Consider the following 23,686-nt stretch of genomic DNA (forward strand, 5'->3'; position numbering starts at 1 on the left):
GTTGACATATAAGGACAGGTCCTCGCAAAGGTCTTCTGGAACGAATACCAGCCTCACGTCTGATCAGAAATTGTTCTGGGTCCTGGTTCTACAGATGTTGTGGAGGATGTTGTCGTGAACCGTTCCGCAAATGTCGAAGACGAATAAACCTGTTGAGAGCGGGCGTGGTCGACTTGACACGGGTCGACTTGACCTGGGAGGATCACGTACGTGTTGACCCTTGCTGCTGGTAGCGACGCCAAAGTCTTGCTATGGTACTCTGTGACACATCCAGTTGCCTTGCAATCGCAGACTGAGACTCCCCAGCCTCCAAATGACCAATCGCATTGTTGAGTCTGAGTCTCCGTAAGTCAAGGCATGACTTTATCACCAAATCTAAGATTGTCCACTGTCGCACGAACATTTGGTGGGTGGGTTTTGACGTGTTGTCCTCAATGGCAATGGATTCAACTCGGATTATTTCCAGACAGCAATACATATATTCTGATCAATGTGAATCGTCTAATGCTACTTCATTTACATATTTAAAAAAGTAATCATTACTTTATGTAAATATGCAGTTAACGCCACAGTCACCGATATTCTATTCCAGTCAAATGTGTATGCGTGTGTGGTGGCTTGACTTAATACTGTGACTAGATTAAACGAACTGTTATGTTAATATAAGGGTGACGCTATTTCTTTTATAACGGTAAGGCTATTTCGCCCGAGGTATTTCATTAACTGCCCGACAAAGGATGGCAGTTGAAAAGACAGAGGACCTCTGCAAGTGATAATGCCCTGAAAAATAGCCTTACCGTTATTATAGCTAAAATTAATAGAATTTTTAAGAAAATAAGAATAAAAACAACGGTATCGGTTTAGAAGCATTTACTGCTGGCAACAAACGACGTCGGTCACTAACACACATCTTACAAATGTAGACACGTCATAGAACAACACAGATGACGTCAATATTGAGAATGACGACATTTGACCTTGACCTTTGCGCATACTGCTAGCCGCCATTGTTTTCAGTGCTCAACAACGTTCGAGTTCCAGTCTTTATTTTCATTGCTGTATGTTGTAATTTATGGTACAATTGTTATGATTGGCACAAGCAAGAGGTACATGTGACGAATGTGAGCCAGATATAAAGTCAATATTGAGCTCAAGTTCGTAGGTGAAGGTGACTGAACTTCAACAGCTGAGCTACTTAAATTATGACGTCACCAAACAACGGGCTTGATAATGGCCCGTCGTCAAGCATTTTGCGGGCATTATCAAGTTACAGAGGCCCGCTCATTTCTGATAACGTGCGGGCGTTTTAGTGATAATTCTATCCATTTTAGCTATGATACTGTAATTACATACTAACTGTCTGTAATTGACAATACTGTTTTAGGATCAATATTGAGACTATAGATAACAGTTATTTGTTGTAAGTGAGACAAGGTAAATCATTAATTTTGTAATTAGTATTATATAACATGGCCTTCAGTAATTCATAATATTGGGATTAGGTCACATTGAACTGCAGTTAGAAATGGGGAAATACTGTCTCACCGAGAATCAGGATAATTTTTTTTTTCAAGTCCCCACTAGAGAGTCGGCCTTGTGCAGCATGTCACCCTTGCCAATTTTAAAGGACTAGCGAAACAATGATAGTGGTGTGCCTTGATGCACTAAAATGCACTGGCGAAGCATGTTACTCTTAGTATTTTTAAAGGACTAGCGAAACAATGATATTGGTGAGCCTTGATGCACTAAAATGCACTGGCGAAACATGTTACTCTTAGTATTTTTAAAGGACTAGCGAAACAATGATAGTGGTGAGCCTTGATGCACTAAAATACTGTTGCTAGGTAACAATGATCCTCGTCAAAACTCTACTGGAGATGGTATGGAAAGTATCCAAAGCTATTCTCAAGATGAACAAACTGTTTCGAAAAACGAAATGAGATTATTTTCAAAATAGGATAACTGAATTATCTGATAACTGTCCACGGCGTCCTTTCACAAAGCACTAAGGTGAGCGTATGTCATTAAGATAACCTTTGTGCGGTGTTAAAGGATGTGACGGTTAACCTTCGTAAAGGCTGCTGTGTGAAAGGAGCCACGAGTCGTTTACATGACTGCATGAAATCTTTTCTTGGAGAAAGCTCTAAACTAAACTCCCGTAAGCCAACAGCATCGGTACATTAGCACGAGACATTCGTGACTATTTTACGGATACGATAACCAAAAGCAAAATAGAATTAGATACTATGGATACTGATGCTTGTGACACAGTATATTCCTTATGGCCTGGAGATCTCAGATTTCCACTTCAACCGCCACTGTGGAAGACATCGCCAAGGTGATGGGAAAATCAAGACTCAGAACGTGTGCGTTGGACCTCATTCCCTCAAAATTAATAATGAAATATCTAGATGCCCCCTAAAACACTGAGCGACGTGGCTACTTCAGCTGAAGGAGGAGACAAAAGAATATTTCGTGCCAGTAATACAATAATATGCATCCACAAGGGTGCCTGCCTGCTGTTCGTCTTCTTGCCTTCCATGGTAGGGGGATATGTAATTGCGATAGCTTCACTGTAATACTTCATAAATAAATGAGTGTTGTTTGAGAGACAGACCAGATGGAGAGACAAAAGAATATTTCGTGCCAGTAATACAATAATATGCATCCACAAGGGTGCCTGCCTGCTGTTCGTCTTCTTGCCTTCCATGGTAGGGGGATATGTAATTGCGATAGCTTCACTGTAATACTTCATAAATAAATGAGTGTTGTTTGAGAGACAGCCCATCGAGGACGCAGAGCAGCTTCGACTTATTGCTAAGGGCCAATACAACATAGCTCATTAACGTAAGTAGATAGACTCGAGAGAGAACAAATGTAAGTTCGCTTGTGTGGCCACTTTATTTTGTCGTATGACGGAATGATTCGAGTATTCCCGAGTGGCCGCACGAATGGTGTGTTCATTCAAATTTCGGACTGCTGAATTATGTAGTCAGCATGTAACTTCCAGGCATATAGGGGCGAGGATAACATTGTAGAAATATGACCAGGCATGATTGTTGCTAAAAGTTGGGCAAGCCTTTAAAACTATCTAATAAAATGCTATCTAAGATATAAGACGCCTGGGCATAGATAGCTCCACATTCTAAACTTCTCGTATCATTCCGGCAATTAAGCCGGATTTCGTGTAGGTCACGGAAAAAGACGAGTAGTTACGAATGGTAGATCGATTTGAACTATTTTGCACACTGCAGACAACCAACAAGAATGATATAATTGGTCTTTGTAATTCATTTCAATTCAATTTCAAATTTGATTTTGAAATTTGATTTAAAAAATAGAATGCATGTGTTCAGCATCGAAATGACACTTTCAGAGAACAGGACGCACTACATACACAATAGTCTGTCTAACAGTCTCTGAACCACAGTATTTTCCCCACTACCTTGCCGTCCTGAAATTTGAAGTTGATTTTGTTGATGGGGATGTACTGCTGGACGGTACAGCGATGGGAGTAAACCAGGTAAAGTCCTTTACCAAATCTGCCCAGAATCGGTCCTTTGTGGAGAAGCTGTCTGAGAAGCCGTCTGAGAAGCCATTGCATCGTGTGTATATACAGTGTGTGGAACAGAACAGCAATCCAACCGACACCTTCACCAGGATGAAGTCGGCTGGTCTCAAATGTGAAACTGGGGGCTTCCTTTTTGCTGCTCAGGACCAGTCACTTCCCACTCGTAACCGCCAGAATGTCATTCTTAATCAAAATGTGAACATGAAATGTCGTCTTTGCAATGAATTTACAGAGACTGTCCAACACCTGGTCAGTAGATGCCCTTCCTTGGCACAAACATCATATCTTAAAAGACATGATGGCATGGCTAGCTGCTTTTATTATCGTCTCCTTCATGCCTGTGGCTTTGACTCCGAGGTCCATCCATGGTACGACCCTGAACATGTCCAGGGCGTCCTGGAAAATGATGCTTTTAAACTTCTCTGGAATAGGCCAGTATACAGCGTGAGACGACTTCCAGCTAACAAACCTGATCTTGTCCTTTTTGATAAAGCCAAAGAAATTATTTATATCATTGAATTTTCTGTCCCTTTGAAACAATGTGATTGGCAAGATTCGGGAAAAGCATGATAAATATGAGGACCTCGCCTTTGAAATGTCTCGCTTGCATCCCAAGTACACTGTCGTCAGGCTCCCCTTTGTTCTCGGTGCCCTTGGTTTGGTACCTCCTGATCTCTTGGCGCAGATGAGGAGAGTGCCCGGGTTCTCCACCGGGAGCACAGCCCTTCTGACAATCTGGGTAATGCAGAAGGGTGCAGTGTTGGGGAGCCTTCATGTTCTCCGAAAAGTTGCTGGGTTCGACTAGGCAGTGTTTCCTGGGAGAAGTCCCATTCGCTGTCTGGGCTGCGTGTAGAGGGGGCGATGGCCCTGATCATGAGCTGATGATGAGCTTGACCAGCCTGACTGTGCCAGGATCACCCAAACCCTCTCTGCTGCATTCTTTTGTAATCTGTAAAACATAATAATAATGTTTATTTAAATGTGCGCCCAATCTACCTCGACAGACATGCTCAAGGCGCTACAGAGTCAAGTATGTACATATGTACAGAAGTGGTACTGGAGCACATTAAGGGAAATACTACTGGAAGAAATGTGTTTTGAGTTTTGACTTGAACAAGTAAAAATTGTCAATAGTTTGGAGATCATGAGAAAGAGAGTTCCAAAGAGTAGGGCTGCATAGGTGAAAGAACGCTGTCGGAAAGTTTTCAGTCTAAAGCTGTGCACATTGAGAAGGTCCTGGCTGTTGGAACGAAGATTGCGTGAACTGGATTATGTCAGACAAGTACTGGGAGCAAGACCCTGCTTGGCTTTGTAGGCCGGACACAGTATCCTGCTCGATCCTGGCTCTGATTGGCAACCTGTGAAGCTCCTTCAGTACTGGCTTAATTATTATATAGGCAGCGTTTAGGGAGACGATAAATGATGCGGGCGGAAGTGTTTTGGATTTTCTGGAGTCTGTCACAAAATTTCTGAGGAGAGAAGAGAAGAGTATGCTCTGCTTTTGGAGAGAACCCAAGCTAGAACGCATATTGTGTATGATGCATGTGCAAGATCTATGCATGCCTCCGTCTGTTATGATACTCGAAACAACATATAAATCCAGTGAATGAAACAAGCCAAATTCTAGCCAGACATCACGGCAGATAGCTTCAAAATGTTTAAAGCCCCCAAAAGTGTTTAGCCAGACCAGATATGGTGAATTTACCCAGATGAATGGAACATGAATATATTACCAGACCATCGGGATGGCTACCTGTAAAGTTAGACCGTCGCAAACGTTAGAATCGCAAAAGCTATTTTATCCAGAAATAAAAAAACACCAAAAGGCATCAGTACACCGCCAGACCTATCTATGTGCCAAGTTTGATGAAGCGTCACCAGCGTCACCAGCAAACGCTTTCACCACAAGGCTAACCCATAGCCCCCTCTCCGAAACTCACCAGGTAGACTGAAGCTCAGGATTCCGATATGCAAATAAGCCTGCGCCATATCGCCAGTCTTTCACAAAAACGTGTGATATTAATATATAACATAATTAACATTTTCAATGGTGAAACTCGCTATGAATGCCATGTGTTACAAATAATCACGTTCTCGGAGAGAGGTTAAGAGTAAATTATAGTATATGGAAAGTGTATAAATATACCTCTATATTTAAGTAAAGAATCACCCAATATATATCAAATTTAGTTAAACCGTAACATAATTAACCTGCTGATTTAAACGAAAGTGCTTGAACAAATTGCAAGAGTCCTGAACATTCTATATTATTCCATATTATATTTTGATTCCATTTATCACACTTTATGGCCTTCAGATGAAATGTAGTTGTTCATATATAAATGAATCACCACAACAGGTGTTGGGAATTAGAACAATATGCAATTATGTTTCTGATTGCTTCATAAGTTATTACATTGACATGGCATTGCTGGCACAATGCTACTTTTAACGATATTCCAGTTTTACCGTGGCTTTGTTAGCTTTAACTTAGAGTGAGAAAAGCTGAAGTTCAACAGGATGTGTATCACTGCGGGAATCCAGGAGCATTGTGACAAACCAAGAAACAGGATTCAAACCAACGATAATAGTGCCAGCATGCCCAAGGGAGGCAACTATTTAGTAACTGAGCCATCAATGCTACAGAAATGCTTTGAATGCTTCAATTATTATCAAGTGAAGCCAGTACTTCAATTACAATCAACTGGAAACAACACTTCAGTTATGATCAGCTGAAGTCAACACTTTCATTATTATCATCTGGAATAAAAGATTTAATTATTATCAGATGGAATCACTTTCACTACTATCAGCTGAAGTCAACATATGACATTGCAAAGCGAGGTTCATTTAGATTAGTGCATCATATACAGGATTTGTAATGTGTGATTCAAACACTAAAATACAACTAGAAAAAGGGTAAGGATTCCCCCTCCTTCATACTGGTTGGAGACCCGTGAAGGTCCCGGGGTAGAACAGGCCTTCAGCAACCCATGCTTGCCATAAATGGTGACTATGCTTGTCGTAAGAGGCGACTAACGGGACACATGTCATCGGTTCCCAATAGCGCAGATCGATGCTCACATTGTTGATCACTGGATTGTCTGGTCCAGACTCGATTATGTACAGACCGCCGCCGTATAGCCGGAATATTGCTGAGTGCGGCGTAAAAATAAACTCACTCACTCACTCACTCACTCACACTCGTAGGAAGATATGACAAGTAACATCTGAAGGGAAGAGAATGTCTTTTTCAATACGTCATATTGCTTCATCTTCAGTACGTCAAGGGCAGTTGGTACAAGAGCTCGGAATGATCTCCAAAATGACTGTCTTATATCAGGTACGCGAAAGAACCACTCAAACCAATCACAGGCAAAGTGTAGCGCAAAATGGGTTGCGCAGCAGAACGAAATTGACCAGTCTTCGCATACGCGAGCGAAGCATATACAATGACTGGTCCAGTATATGCTAGCGAAGCATATATGAAGACTGGTCAGTTTCGTTCTGCTGCGCAACCCATTTTGCGCTACACTTTGCCTGTGAACCAATGGAGGGGATTGTCAGATAAGCATGTTCATGAACAGGTCACAAAGCAGCTCATGAAGAAAACAGATTTCAGTTTTATATAAAAGTTTCAACAAAAATCTATCGGTCTGTCTTACCAATAAGGATGAGATTTACAAAATGTTTCATGAAAGTATATTTTTCCGTGTGTATGTGTCAAGGTTTTGCATCTGTAAGAAAGACTGTGAGGGAAGTATTATTGCCCAAAACTCAGATGGTTTTATATGGGTGTGATAGTACAGTCCGAAGGCATCTGCTTAGCATGCTGAAGGTCAAGTTCAATCCCTGGTCGAGACAACAATGTTCAGATCTGTGCTGGGCACATTTGTGTAATATCTTTAAACAAGATACATGTACTTAGAACCAGATTGTCCCAGTTCTCCCAGCTGTAAAATGTGACCACATAAGGATGTGCTCTCAGTGTGAGTGCTTATTTCATTGTGCCTAACAGGCAGCATGCATGTAATGATCCCCAGGGAGTTGAAAAAGTGTAATAGTGTTCTATGACTGTGAATAGTAATGTACATTGTGAGCAGGCAATGTGTCTGGATATGAGCGCAATACAAACCGACAAGTGCCATAGCTACTTTATTTGGCCATAAGTGAGTTGTTCTATTTTGATATTTTGCAGACATATTGGAAGTCATCTTCAGCTATGTGCACCTAATTTTCTTTCATCTTTCCGTTGATTAGCTATTGAATGACACCCGAATAAGCACCTTAAGTACACCTTAATCATAATCTATCCTACAGACAGCCATTTCAAAACTGACTCGTATGTCTAATAAATATATGTTGTTTAAATAGTTGCAGTTTTCTGAATACAGTGGAAGTTGTCAAAACCAGCACTCACTGGGACTGAAGAAATAATCTGGTTTAGACAGTGTGCCAGATTGTAGAGCTGATGATAAATGTACAAGCCGAGGATGGGACTGAGATTTTGTGCCAGTGACGAAAACTTGCCGGATTGGACAGATGCCAGTTTTGACAGCTTCCACTGTAATCATCAGAAAATTGAATGGAGATTATGTGTGCCGGTATGTAGATGAGATGATTTCCCAGCTGGTAGAAAGTATTGAAAGCAATTCAGTCAAAACTAAATTCATGAAAATTATTCTTGCAAGAGTGAATTAACATGCAAGTCTATAGGAATTTTGCTAATGTTGACTCAATTATGGCCAACTCCTGCACATTCATGCTTAATCCAAAATGATGTTTTAACATATTATTTCATGCAGCTGGTGTTCTTTTCATGCAGCTGATTTCACTTTTAAGTCACATTTAAGTCAAGATATCAATGGTTCTATGTCAATAAATAACATCAATGAACACATTCTCATTTATGAAACTGCTTCTGTCTCTAACACTTATTAAAATCTATATAGTTCAGGTATTTAAGTACATACCTTACCATAGGTCTCACCTCACCACATATCACCCCAAGCTTTCATTCCAATACACTCATCGATTCATAAGGCAGCCATTCTAGAATAATGGTGAATCAACGAGTGTCTATCTCTTTTAGCAGAGCTTGAAGGTAATATACATAAGACCTGTGGTAAGGTAATTCATAGTCGGAGTATTTAAGTTATATTGCTGAATATCTTTGATTTAAACCCATGGTCAGATCCTGGAATGCCCAAGGGATGTAACTCTGTGCATCCTCAATCAACAGTGACAGATACATGTCATACAGATACATGTTAAAAAACTTCAAGTATTTGAAGACTGAATAAGAGTGAACAATTTTAATTTCCCCATAAAATTATATTTTACTTAAAATATTTCACAGATCAACTACTGTTACATTCATGAAGATATAAACAAAAATTAAAATATGATGCATATTCATTTCAATAATAACAGAATACAAAGAGGTAGAAAACAACATTGAGATTATACATGTACGTTAAAAGCACCTGGTATACTTAAAAGAGAAAGAAACTAAAAAATTTTATTTTTACACATATTCAGGAAATATATTGTATTTCTGTTGACATACAAATCTCTCCACCGTTCATTATTGCATTCAAAATAATAACAGTAATATTCACCATATCCCTCAACATCATTTCAACATGATTTTACAGCGTTCAGTTCAGCCATAACAAATTAATTACTAGATTTTCAGTCATGCCTGTCCCCACTACCATGAATTTCTTCCACACGTACCAAAGACAATCACTGGAAATCCAGTTCGTTTTGGTGATACACTTGATATACGATCCTTGCAAACATTTTACATGTGAACATGACCTGTGAAGATCCGTGTTAACTAGACTTGATCTTCAGTAGCCCATGCTTGTCGTAAGCAGTGACTAACAGTATCGCGTGGTCAGGCTCGCTGACTTGGTTGACACATTCTCATGCTGTTCATCACTGGTTTGTCTGGTCCAGACTCAATTATTTACAGACCTCAGGCATATAGGTGGAATATTGTCCAGTGTGGCTTAAAACTAAATTCAGTCACTCACTAACAAGTGAACATCAGGGTTAGAATTGGTCAACCAACCCATGCTTGTCGGAAGAGGCGACCAATGAGTTTAGGGTGTCAGACTTGCTGACTTGGTTGTTACACATCATCATATGCTCATGATGTCAATCACTAGATTGTCTGGTCCAGACTTGACTGTTCACAGACTGCCATCATGTAGCTAAAACATTGCCAAGTAGTGCATGAAGCAACAAACAAACAAACAAACAAACAAACAAACATGACACTTACATGTGTATCACATCTATACACAGATCATTATCAGTCTCAATGCATACTGAAACCTTCAAAAGTATTTGAAAAAGATATAAAAGTTAAAGCGCATCCCAGCTCACAAACAAACAAAAATCACAATTTGGATAAATTTTTATGAAAATCTAAAAATTAATTCATTGTAACCCAACAGAGACTGAACAATGTTTATCAAGTACCTCAAACCACACATTCAAAAAACAGCACCTGAAAAATCTAAAAGTCTAAAAATAAGTCTCTCTCAGAATAAGGTTGGAATTATCTCCCCTTTTGTACATTCTCAGTTAAAATACATTAGAATGTATTCCTGGGCCCCATTTCACAAAAGTCTCAAAGGATTAGATCTCATTACCTTCCTCGTAGCATTCATACCTCCATATAGTACAGTATAGGAGGTATGAACGCTACAAGAACAGTTACGAAATCTTACGCTTGTGAGAGCTGTGAAACTGGGCTATGTATATAGATACATTTCATTTTGAAAGTATAAACTGTATTCCTTATTGAAGACCACAGATCACATTACATTTGATAAATATTATGTCAGAAAAGTCAGCGTCAGAAAGAAGCAGAATACATGTTTCAGACAAGAAACTTGTGCAATTCCTTTGAAAATGATTGCAAAAAAATTATGAAGAATTGATGACGGTGAAGACTGTTTGCAATCAACATTTCATTTTAATGTTAACATATATATTTTGAAAACATATTAGCAATGATTGAAATAATTCTTACAGTTGAGTATATTTATAATAACAATGAATTTTTGCAATGATTTTTTAAACATTTATTCAGCGTTGAATTTAGTACCTGCCTGCCCGACTGTCTGAGACAGGTTGTTTTCATTACTGACTACCAAATTCTCGAATTCACCTGCCTGATAGTCTGGTTACAATTTAGACATGTATATGAAGATATTCTATTTCAGCATAATGATAAAGCATTATTAATTCACTTGTAAAAATTAACAATGAATTCCCATTAGGTCATAACAGGCAGGAAAATTTGGGTCAGGGCTGGCAAGGTTTACATCTAACCAGCCCTGTGGTCTGGCTGAAATTTTTGGGAGTTTCAAAGCCTGATTTATTGAACTGGAGGGCACACTTAAAATGGTTTGAAATATTTTGTCAAACGTTTATTGAAGTTCTTGGCTAAAGTTGTTGGTTGGTCCATGAACTGAGAAAGTGTTTGAGTAATGTTGATCACAATGTGTCATTGACACATAACAGAGACAATATGTCAAAACAACATGATGTAAAAACTCTTTTGTTTTAAACATTACATATATTGATCTTGGAACATATCAAATATCAAAAGAGTTCCATAAAAAGTGGATTATTTGTTCAGCATAATTTTCCCCTGGAATGTGTAAAGACAAGGCAACAGTGAAGATAAAACAGAAAGTAATAACATATCGATTTACTATCTTCATAACAGCACACACAACAGGTGAGATCTGTACCTCTAGAGTTGTCTCCCCTTAAAACATTCAAAATGGTGTCATATTTGCCACCTACACACAGGCATCAGCAAAACAAACTCATTTTGTCAGCTATACAAACTCCTTCACACTTTGGATGAAATTATGATGTCAGTATAGCTACAACATGTGACACTCATTCCAAACTACCAGTGGGGATTTGAACCCAGATCATCAGTAAGAGATCTTAACTCTTTCACAACTAGACCACCTCTAAACAATTCAAGTATCTTATAATTAGCCAGGGCGCGATTTAAAGAAATAAAAGCAACTTGCATCCGGTGCAACCTTAGGTAAAAGTCTTGTTGCATGTGACAAAAACAGTTTGCAAATCTTGCATAAATATGATGTTTGAGTTTTGATAATGATAGTTTGGGATATTATAATATAAGAAATCTGGTGCTGATAAGATTAGTTATCTCACTTCCTAAACTTTCATGAATAGTAAGTCCTTCAGTCACTGCTCATACAGTCATTGGAGTCTCTCTTCTATGTCAGTTCATCAATTCATTCTGTTTTCCAGCTGAAGTCTCAAAACTTGACTACTAAGTCCTTGCTGGAAGTTAAACTAGGTTGCACGTTGTAATATTGGGTTGCACCAGTGCAAGTTACAAAGCATTAAATCAAGCCCTGTAAGTGAAGCGCAAAAGCTGATTTTTCCCTGCTTCTTGGTTGGTCAGTCTAAAATCAATGTGACATGTTATGCTTGTTTGGGTTGGAAAATGTATGCAAATATCATATTTCCGACGTGACATTATATTTAAAATTAACATTATGAGATGACCATACTTGCTACAATGCCATACTTTTTTAGACTTCACATTTCATGCACCTGTTTCAATCTGAAAGTATTTTTGTTCATCAATCAAAAAAATAGAGTCCAGTGAAGCTGTCGGGATGCAATGGACAAAGGTCCAAGGGAAACAACTCTTGGTTACTTGGCTACAGACTGAGCAATCCCAGCCTCTTGATGGCCTGATACTGATCAGGGATCTCCATGAGGGCATGGAGGGCGAAGGAGGCGGACGGATTCTTCACATCTTGGGTCACGCTGTGGTAGTCAACAAAGTGGAAGTTGTCAAACGATCTGGATGGAATCTTCTGGTCAAACTCATCCATCACGTCCCATGGTCCGTCTCCGACCCCCACCATGATGATGGACAGAGGGTAGTGAGAGGCCTCAACGATGGCGTCAGTGGTTGCTCGCTCACTTGTCACCTGACCGTCAGCTACGATTACCAGAATGTGGAACTGGAAAGATCATTATAGAAACATAGTACATGAAATTTAGTGAACTGATCATCAGTGAAGGAAATATTCCTTCTAAATATTAAAAGTATTTTACTTATATGATATACATATGTGTATATGGGGCAAAAACAATAAAAACAATTCTTGTAAGTTAACATTTTTTTGCCAATATTTTTGAGTGGGGAAAATTTTTTTTTTCTTTTTTTTTTTCTTGAAAAACTATGACTGGCAGATTTGTACAACAAGAGGTCAATAGTCATGCCTTTTGCAAATCTTAGGGACCACAAAATGCTGGTGCTACCTTGTCTTCTCATACTTCCAGCTGTCCAGTAAGGGTCCATTTCAGCTTGTGGATGCTCTCACAACAAGCATTGGGTACTGGGTACTTACCCTCACCTATCTCTCACAACCAGTACTGAATACTGGATACTTGGTACTTATCCCAGCTCAGATCTCTACAGGGTTGCTCTTACAACCATTCGTGGTACTGGGTACTAGGTACTGGGTACTTATCCTGACCTAAATCTCAACAGTGTTGCTCTAAAAACCATCTCTTGGTACTGGGTACTTGGTACTTATCCTCACCTATCTCTCTACAGGGTTGTTCTCACAACCAGCACTGGGGACAGGGTACTTAAAACAAGAACAGGGTATGTGGTACTTATCTTGACCCAGATACACTAAAGCCACAAAACACACTTAAGCGAGTAGGGTAACTTACTGTTTTGGTTGACTTGACGATTTCAACAGCCTGTTTGATAAGTGGGGCAAAGTTGGTGGGTCCACTAAGACGAACTCGAGGAGTAATATCATTGTATACTTTTAACACATCCTTGAAACCGTAGCACACACCCTGTAACATATAACACGTCATTGAAGCTTAATAGCACACACCCTGTAACACAGCCTTGAAGCCATACACCCACCCCTTAATACATAACTTATGATTGAAGCCAATTTGCACACATCCTGTAACATATAACACATCCTTAAAGTCATATCACACCCTGTAACATATAGAGAGAATCTCACCGAAGTGTCTACTGATGTCAAATATATCAACATCGGTTGATAAAGTAACCAATGTCCAAGGCTTGCCGATGATACATTTAACTTTATCAACAAGTGCTGATATAACTGATATCAGTAGACACGAGGGTGAAATTCTCTCTATCATTCAAAATTGTTATTCATTAGTTTTCAATGAAAAATGTACATCTCTGAATAAAGAAACTGCCATTAGATTGTACTGCAGCGATGTCATAGCATTGTGACGTTATCAAGCATTGTCAGGGCAATTGTGCAAAATCTACTGTCAAAACAATATCTCCTATGAGATACCGTCTGCTCTCACTCAAATGATACATGTATCTCCTGAGGAACACATTTTTTGATGATAAAAGACATTCTTGAAGCCATAGCACACATCCTGTAACATATAACACATCACTGAAGGTGTAACACACCCTGTAACATATAACATATCCTTGATGCCGCAGCTCACACCCTGTAACATATAACACATCACTGAAGCTGTAACACACCCTGTAACATATAGATTATCATTGAAGCTTTTGCACACACCCTGTAACATATAAACTATCATTTGAAGCCAAACCAGACACCTTGTAACATAACACATCATTGAAGCTATAACATACCCTGTAACATGTAGCTTATCATTGAAGGTGTTGCACACACACTGTCACATATGACTTATCATTGAAGCCATGGCACACACCCTGTGACATATAACACATCAATGAAACTGTAGCAAGATGTAGCACACACCCTGTAACATTACACATCCTCAAAGTCATATCACACCCTGTAACATACATTATACAGCCATGAGCACTGTAACAAAAATACATCCTTGAAGCTGAATCACACCCAGTAAGAGACAACACATATTTAAAGCTGTACAGCGCAATATTCATGACACTAGAAACGTCACTGATACTGACTTAATGCACAGAGTAACAATTCACAAAAGTGACCATTTTTCAGAGTTGTAATCTTCAATAAAACTGATACCTAGATGTGACCAGCTATATTTCCCTTGCAATGTTAAGTTGACACAAACATTCACATACATCTGAAAATTTCACAGATGAACGTTCATTTTTCCATCTTAGTATGTGAATTTTTTTCCTAAACAAATCAAAACAAAAATTCCAAATCAATAATTCGAAGGAGTACATTGAAATAATCATAACAGTAGATAAGACAACAAGTAAATACACTCATATTATGCAGTGCATTTCTTAGCATGTTATGTGTGAGTGTGAACAGCCTTTGTCTAAGAAATACATATATTAATACGCTACATCTGACAAATAATAACACTGCCATGCCATCTTATCAACGCAAAAATACATTTATCCTCATGTTAAAATACATCTATGATGACATTTATGAAATTGGCGATATGGCAAACTAAGTTCCTAAATGGGTGGATAATTATTTAAGCAGGCATTTTGGGGAATATTAAATTTATCCTTATTATTCTTAGAGAGATGATAGTTCATCTATTAACAGTGTTCGAAATATCTGCCTGACCAACCACATGGGACAAGTTATTTTCAACATGCCCTGGCAGACTCTTAAATTCACCTGCCCGACAGTTGGCTAAAAAATTAGACATGCATGGGCAGATGTTTTGTAAACAGATAAGTTTTGGTCAGGGATGGAAGTTTTACAGCTAATCAGCCCTGTGATCTGGCTGAAATGTGTGGCAGCTTCATCCCCTGGCATTAGAAGTGAATTCAAACATACAAGACACAAAACATGGCCTAAGAGAAAGACTAAGAATTACTTCCACATCTAAGGTAATCAAGTCAAATTATGGTTACTTTAGTAAGTATACGGCCCATGAAGGTCCGGGGTAGTCTGTCGTACAGACCCTGAAGTATATATATCCAAGAAAGCCCACGCAAGTCTAAAAAATGTGTCAAGTCTAGATTTCCATAGCTTCAGGATGAAGAAAGTCTCAGGGCTCCATTTCATTATATTTTTTTTTTCAGTATGAACATTTTTCAGTAAAATATGTTCATTTCAGAGACTAGCTGTTAGTCTAGGTCCGGGGTAGAATATGCCTTCAGCAAACCATGCTTGCCATAAAAGACAGCTATGCTTGTGGTAAAAGGCGACTGGTCAGGCTTGCTGACTTGGTTGACACATGTCATCTGAGTTCCCAATTGTGCAGACTGATGCTCCTGCTGTTGATCACTGGATTGTCTGGTCCATGTTCGATTATTTACACACTGCCACCATATAGCTGGAATATTGCAGAGTGCAGGGTAAAACTAAACTCACTCACTCACTCACTCAATAAGTTTACACCTACTAGACTGGTCAGTATTGTTAAGGAGTAACTTCCCTTCTCATTCATACCAATGTGTTTCACCAGTCTTACAACCTCTTCACCCATTTAAACCAGTTTTTAGAGTCTCCAAATGTTCACAATAAGTCACATTCATGGATTATCTCCCTTTCACCATTTTTGCAAAATGGCAGAATTTACAGAGGGGTTGTTTAAGGTGCTTTGACTAATTTACGAATGATCACAATAAAGTAACACTGCTAGATTATCTCTCTTTCACCACATTTTTCCCAGTAAAGGGTATGTTAGGAGTTGCTTGGACTCCTACATATATAACTGATATTTAAATCAATGGCATACACAGAGTCAAGCATTGTTTTAATCATGACTAAAATCATATTTTCCATAATCTGTCTGTTTATTTGAAAAATATTTTGTTTCATGGGTAGGACGTATGACTTTGTTTACAAGAATATGGGAATTTGGTAAAAGAATTTCGTGTTAATTGGGCTTTCTTATTTATTTAGAGCTATTTACAACCACAGTGTCACTATGAATAAATATGAAACAAGCTGTCAACAATGTAATTACCAAAGTAGACAGACTCATACAAACAAGTATATTGAACCAACCTTACTGGAACATGTTTTGCAGAAGCCTTTTGTAACGTATCTCAAACCTGTTGTAAACGTATCTCAAACCTGTTGTAAACCTATCTCAAACCTGTTGTAAACATATCTCAAACCTGTTGTAAACATATCTTAAACATGTTGTAAACCTATCTCAAACCTGTTATTCAAGGTGGAAGAGGAGAGACTTCATACAAGGGACACGTGTGACATCAAGAGAACATTGACAAGCACAACACAAACAGCATGAACACAACATCAATACCTACACAATCATCACTTACATCTGGGCGGAGAGGGAAGATGCCATGGTCCCGTGTCGTCATGTCCCCAAAGCCGAACGCCGGCATCACACCCTCATTGTCGAATGGTTCCAGGGTCTCGCCAAGAACTTGAATAACCTGAATGATAGATAGGTTTGACGATGGGTATGGCTTTTGACAATTTCAGCTATGATGAAGCTGTATGTATTGGCTGTAGATCTATATTATATTATTGTGAACAATTAGAAGATGAATATTCTCATTAAGCCAAAGTGACCTTAACTGAATAGTGTTTATTGTGAAACACTGAAATCTCACTTTCTGTCTCTTCCACTTGGTATTCATCACTTATCCTCTGAGACTCACTCGCTCTCTCACTCATCCCCTCGCTCACTCACAGTAACCCACCCACCCACTCACTCTTACCTTCTGGTAAGGGTTCTGTTCAGCAGCAGAGATGTCATGCAGACACTTCTTCCCGAAAGTCTTCTTCCCCTGCTGGTAGTTGCTGGCTGTGTAGTCCACGCCTACAGGAACACAAATGCAAATCAAACAGGGCTTGATTTAAAGGACGACAACCTACTTGCACCAGGTGCAACCTAAGATAAAGGCCAACTTGCACCAGCCAGTTGCAATGTGGTGTGTTAAAACATTAGAGGTTTCGATGCACCGTAACATATTACCGTGATGTCATACTCATAACACCATGCAATGCAGAGACAGGTGATCCAAGTTTGCAGGAGCTGTCACAGCCAAGACGTGTGTATGAATCTATGAATAACAATGTTTCAGTTCCATAGCTATTCAAAAGTTAGAAGAAAACGGAGCTGACATACTTATGCATATAATGTTAGATTTGTTGTTGATTAATTTCTCAAAAATTTACTTGCACCTTGTGCATGTTAGATACATAACCAGGCTGCACTTGGTCAAAATGCAAGTAAAAAAGCACTAGATTGAGCCCTGCCAGGTATGAAGCCTGGTGGAGCTTTGGTGGATTCGTTTAGTATGTCACACTGAACATGCTGAAGAAAGAGGCCTCATTTCCCCATATGATGTACCTGTATACAGTATGCAAAATAGTTTTCAAATTTGTTTAGCCAGTCCAGCTGGCTACATTTGAGAGTTACAAGATAATTCATTAGCCTGAAAGTTAAATCTAGAAACCATTACAAAATGGATGAGAATAAGATACTGCCAGCATGACAGGTGTTTCATAATTAACCTGCTGATATGAGAAACATTTTTATCAGACCATAATCTTGCGTAATTTAAAAGTGTTATTATAACTCAACAAGTCAAAGAGAGAGTGGTATATTTACAAAATGACCCCCTGACCCCCTGTTTGTTGAGATTTACTAGCCTGACTAGATATTTACTAGCCATGGTAACAGCAAGCCAGTGGATGTTTCACACTATACAGTGTGTGTCATGTGACAGTGGGCATTGTTGTAAAACTGGAGCGATAGCTGGAATAATCAATTGGATGATTTTCCTTGAGTCAATGATTATCAAATTATGTGCTCGGGAGACTAATTGACATTCATAAAGTATGAAATATCAAGTTAAACATCAGAAAGACTTTTTCTTATTGTTATTTTTGGTAAATCAAGACACAAACATGAAAAGTAGTTTGCTGATTTGTCAGGTTCCGATGTAAACAACATTCACAGGAGCATGTGGCTCCAGCACAATGTTATGATTCAGTGTTGTTGCCCATAAGAATTTTGTGGTCAGGTTTACAATTACTACTGAATACTGATCTTTTACTAATCTCCAGTAATCAATCTGCATATACCTGCAATATAACCACCACTATACAATAGTTAGAATATTAGTAGTTTCCGTCCCCAGCAAATTATTAACATATTTGAAAACCTGGAATATTATGGACCTGGTCTTAACAAGAAGTGTAATTGGGAGTTACCTTCCTTGGCTTTTGACAAACACACATCATCCTGATCTTTTGAGAAAATATGCGTGTGAATGATTTTCAAAGACTGAGTTCCTTCACAGGTTCTGGATAAACTAAGCTAAATATTCAGACACATACTGAATATCAAACCCGTGAAGATCCAGGTTAGAACTGGTCTTCAGCAATCCATGTTTGACATATTTAGCAGTGACTAACATAATCAGGTGGTCAGGTTCGCTGACTTGGTTGGTTTCATGGTAATCCAGTTGTGTAGATCAATGTTCATGATGTTGATCACTGGATTGTCTCATTCAGAGTCAATTATTTATAGTCACATAGGTAGAAAGTTCCTGAGTTTAAAAACGAACCAACCAATTCTTTGCCTTGCAGCAATTATGATGGTTACAAGGCGACAAAGAAGAAATGACAAACTGTTAATTTTGTTGCTGTACAAATACTATATCACAAAACCTTCACAACAAACAAACAGACTTACCAAATATCAGGTTACATTTCTCAAGCCCAGCCTCTCTGATGGCGTCTCCAACCTCGCCGAGAGACTTGAACTGTTCGGACACACTCTTGATGTCTTTAGTACGAAGCAACGCCTGCATTCTGTTTTTGTGTGTCCCATCCACCTTGTCAAACTTCCCATCATTGTAACTTGAATAAGTCCTTGAGGACGTCGACGATGTGATAGTTTCTTCTATAAGGGTTGACTTAGAGGATGTCACCTCATCTTTCACGACAACAGGTTGGGCGACAACCCTCCTGCGGCGTCGCATGCAGACGAAGTACAGCAGTAAGATGATGATGACGATGATGAGAATGATGGACCAGTCCATGTTTTGCATCTCCATGATTCAAATGTAATGAATAGACTTGTCCTGTGAGGATATGGCTTCACATGGGATGATCACCTGAAAAGAATGAAAATACATCATTTTATTACTTGCCCGTTAAAGATACTGCAGTGTAATATTTTTAAGGCAATATTGCACTAGTGTAATACCGCTGGATGTATGACATCAAAATGGTTCAAAGTTGTGACGTCACAATGCTATTGCCGATGTCGCAATTTTACTAGCCCTTGCTTGACTCGCAGAATGCTGAGAGTGATCACGCTGTAAGGAACTTCGCGGCAGTTTCTGTCAATTTATGTTGGCGAGTAATAAACAGAATACAAAACACACTTCCGTGAAATATCATTTTTATTAAACTCGTTAAAGATTTAGTATCAACTCGTTTAATAAAAATGGTATTACACGGAAGGTCGTTTAGTATCCTCTATGTATTACACGGAAGGTCGTTTAGTATCCTCTATGTATTACACGGAAGGTCGTTTAGTATCCTCTATGTAGTACACAGAAGGTAGTTTAGTATCCTCTATGTATTACACGGAAGGTCGTTTAGTATCCTCTATGTATTACACGGAAGGTAGTTTAGTATCCTCTATGTATTACACGGAAGGTAGTTTAGTATCCTCTATGTATTACACGGAAGGTAGTTTAGTATCCTCTATGTAGTACACAGAAGGTAGTTTAGTATCCTCTATGTAGTACACAGAAGGTAGTTTAGTATCCTCTATGTAGTACACAGAAGGTAGTTTAGTATCCTCTATGTAGTACACAGAAGGTAGTTTAGTATCCTCTATGTAGTACACGGAAGGTAGTTTAGTATCCTCTATGTAGTACACAGAAGGTAGTTTAGTATCCTCTATGTAGTACACAGAAGGTAGTTTAGTATCCTCTATGTAGTACACAGAAGGTAGTTTAGTATCCTCTATGTAGTACACAGAAGGTAGTTTAGTATCCTCTATGTAGTACACAGAAGGTAGTTTAGTATCCTCTATGTAGTACACGGAAGGTAGTTTAGTATCCTCTATGTAGTACACAGAAGGTAGTTTAGTATCCTCTATGTAGTACACAGAAGGTAGTTTAGTATCCTCTATGTATTACACAGAAGGTAGTTTAGTATCCTCTATGTATTACACAGAAGGTAGTTTAGTATCCTCTATGTAGTACACAGAAGGTAGTTTAGTATCCTCTATGTAGTACACAGAAGGTAGTTTAGTATCCTCTATGTATTACACGGAAGGTAGTTTAGTATCCTCTATGTATTACACGGAAGGTAGTTTAGTATCCTCTATGTAGTACACAGAAGGTAGTTTAGTATCCTCTATGTAGTACACAGAAGGTAGTTTAGTATCCTCTATGTATTACACGGAAGGTAGTTTAGTATCCTCTATGTATTACACAGAAGGTAGTTTAGTATCCTCTATGTAGTACACAGAAGGTAGTTTAGTATCCTCTATGTAGTACACAGAAGGTAGTTTAGTATCCTCTATGTAGTACACAGAAGGTCGTTTAGTATCCTCTATGTAGTACACAGAAGGTAGTTTAGTATCCTCTATGTAGTACACAGAAGGTAGTTTAGTATCCTCTATGTAGTACACAGAAGGTAGTTTAGTATCCTCTATGTAGTAAACGGAAGGTAGTTTAGTATCCTCTATGTAGTACACAGAAGGTAGTTTAGTATCCTCTATGTAGTACACAGAAGGTAGTTTAGTATCCTCTATGTAGTACACAGAAGGTAGTTTAGTATCCTCTATGTAGTACACAGAAGGTAGTTTAGTATCCTCTATGTAGTACACAGAAGGTAGTTTAGTATCCTCTATGTAGTACACAGAAGGTAGTTTAGTATCCTCTATGTAGTACACAGAAGGTAGTTTAGTATCCTCTATGTAGTACACAGAAGGTAGTTTAGTATCCTCTATGTATTACACGGAAGGTAGTTTAGTATCCTCTATGTAGTACACAGAAGGTAGTTTAGTATCCTCTATGTATTACACGGAAGGTAGTTTAGTATCCTCTATGTAGTACACAGAAGGTAGTTTAGTATCCTCTATGTAGTACACAGAAGGTAGTTTAGTATCCTCTATGTAGTACACAGAAGGTAGTTTAGTATCCTCTATGTAGTACACAGAAGGTAGTTTAGTATCCTCTATGTATTACACGGAAGGTAGTTTAGTATCCTCTATGTAGTACACAGAAGGTAGTTTAGTATCCTCTATGTAGTACACAGAAGGTAGTTTAGTATCCTCTACAAAAGATTTTTTGATACATGTAATGCATGTACAGCAAGTAAAGTAATACTGTTAATAGTACATAGAAGTTATTATTCATCCATGGGTGCCCTTGTCAGTCTCTTTACTACGATTTTTTTGGTGATGCACCAGGCACTAGGGAGGTAAACCCCTAGATCTCTGTTGATCGTAGTAAAGAGACCAACAAAAATCTTTGTACATGTCCAAACTTACAATTTGGTATAATAGTGATCTGTCATTTCTAATTTAATCCAACAACACTACTATATATACAAAATAAGATGTATTCATTCTATGAATTGTGTTAGTTGTAACCATTCACTACTAATTCTATTATGTTGTCATAGCATTCCTGTTAGCTACTGGTATCATGTTGTCATAGCATTGTGACATCATAAGCATTGTGAGGTCATGGGCAGAGTTAACAGTTAGCCTTACTGTTCAGTTCAGCTCAACCTGATGAGGGGGCTAGGATAAGCCCTGAAACGTCGTGAAAATAAACTCAAGAAGTTGCTATCCATAAAATTTGTCCTGTATTACTACTACCAACTTCTAAATGCCTTTGAAGAATCACATCAGAAGTGGAGTGTAACGAAAAGTACTGAGGATAAGTTTCCTTAGACTGTCATCAACACGAGCATCGATCTGCGTAATTGGGGAACCGATGACATGTGTCAACCAAGTCAGCGAGTCTGACCACCCGATCCCGTTAGTCGCCTCTTATGACAAGCATAGCTGCCTTTTGTGGCAAGCATGGGTTGCTGAAGGCCTTTGCTACCCCGGGACCTTCATGGGTCGTTAACAGTATGGTAATCCAAAACAATGAATATGTAAATCATCATCTGAGAAATATGAAAATTTGGTCCCTTCACGGGAACTACTTTCACTGAGATACAAAGCGAACAGGCTAAAAATGTTCTTGTCCAACATGTTTAAATGAGTTCAAGAGGGTGTTTTTTGTTTTTTGATGAACTACTTCACAAACACAGCTCGCTGTGTAATTTGAAATGTGGATGAAAGGCGAATAATGAAGAGTTGTTATGGACTTCAACTTATGATTCCTTTGAACATGATCATAACCAGTTTACTTCAGGTGTTTTCTACAATACTGCCAGACAACCAACACAAACTGGCCCTACGTTATAACAGGGGAATATTGGAGCAGCAGTGTTTAATAGAGAACACCATACAATATATATCCATCAATATCACACAGAATCAAACTGAGTGAGTGAGTGAGTGAGTGAGTGAGTGAGTGAGTGAGTGAGTGAGTGAGTGAGTGAGTTTTATGCTATTTGGAGATGGTATTGTAAATGGGAAATCTTTTGTACAGGATTTATAAAAAGAGTGAATGAGTGAGTTTAGTTTTACACTGCACTCAGTAATATTCCAGCTATATGGCGGCGATCTGTAAATAATCAAATCTGGACCAGACAATCCAGTGATCAACAACATGAGCATCAATCTGCACAATTGGGAACTGTTTACATTTGTCATCTAAGTCAGCTAGCCTAACCACCCGATCTCATTAGTCACCTCTTATGACAGGCGTAGTCGCCTTTTGTGGCAAGCATGGGTTGCTGAAGGCCTATTCCATCCTGGTCCTTCACATGTTCCTGCATGTAGCACTAATGATGTAACACTGCCTGTAACGCTTATGACAAAACACTGCTTAAAGTGCTGATCTGTAACCCTGTAACGTGTAATTTTGATGGCGTAACCGTTCAGGTAACAGTTAAAGCAGGCAGCTTAATGGCAGACGTGTTATTCAGAGCGTTTATTCATCCTCATTCAAGCAAAAAATCTAGGCTCTATAATCCTCTTGACATGTAA

The 23,686-nt window shown here is 38.8% G+C and overlaps 1 protein-coding gene across 5 annotated transcripts in view; it reads right to left on the reverse strand.

Moving 5' to 3' along the window:
• Positions 1–8,873: 8,873 nt before the first annotated feature.
• The window catches only part of LOC137268256 (uncharacterized), a 32,673-nt gene continuing 17,860 nt past the window's right edge, over positions 8,874–23,686 (reverse strand). For all 5 annotated transcript variants that reach the window (XM_067802795.1, XM_067802799.1, XM_067802797.1 and 2 more), the window contains exons 2-6: positions 19,244–19,667; positions 17,259–17,359; positions 16,854–16,970; positions 13,337–13,468; positions 8,874–12,615 (exon numbers count right to left, since the gene is read on the reverse strand). In XM_067802795.1, coding sequence (XP_067658896.1) covers positions 12,307–12,615; positions 13,337–13,468; positions 16,854–16,970; positions 17,259–17,359; positions 19,244–19,607 — 1,023 coding nt within the window. In that variant the 5' untranslated portion in view covers positions 19,608–19,667 and the 3' untranslated portion in view covers positions 8,874–12,306. The remainder of the gene's footprint in view (positions 12,616–13,336; positions 13,469–16,853; positions 16,971–17,258; positions 17,360–19,243; positions 19,668–23,686) is intronic.

Source organism: Haliotis asinina, chromosome 16 (assembly GCF_037392515.1).
Source record: "Haliotis asinina isolate JCU_RB_2024 chromosome 16, JCU_Hal_asi_v2, whole genome shotgun sequence".
NCBI classification, from domain to species: Eukaryota; Metazoa; Mollusca; class Gastropoda; order Lepetellida; family Haliotidae; genus Haliotis; species Haliotis asinina.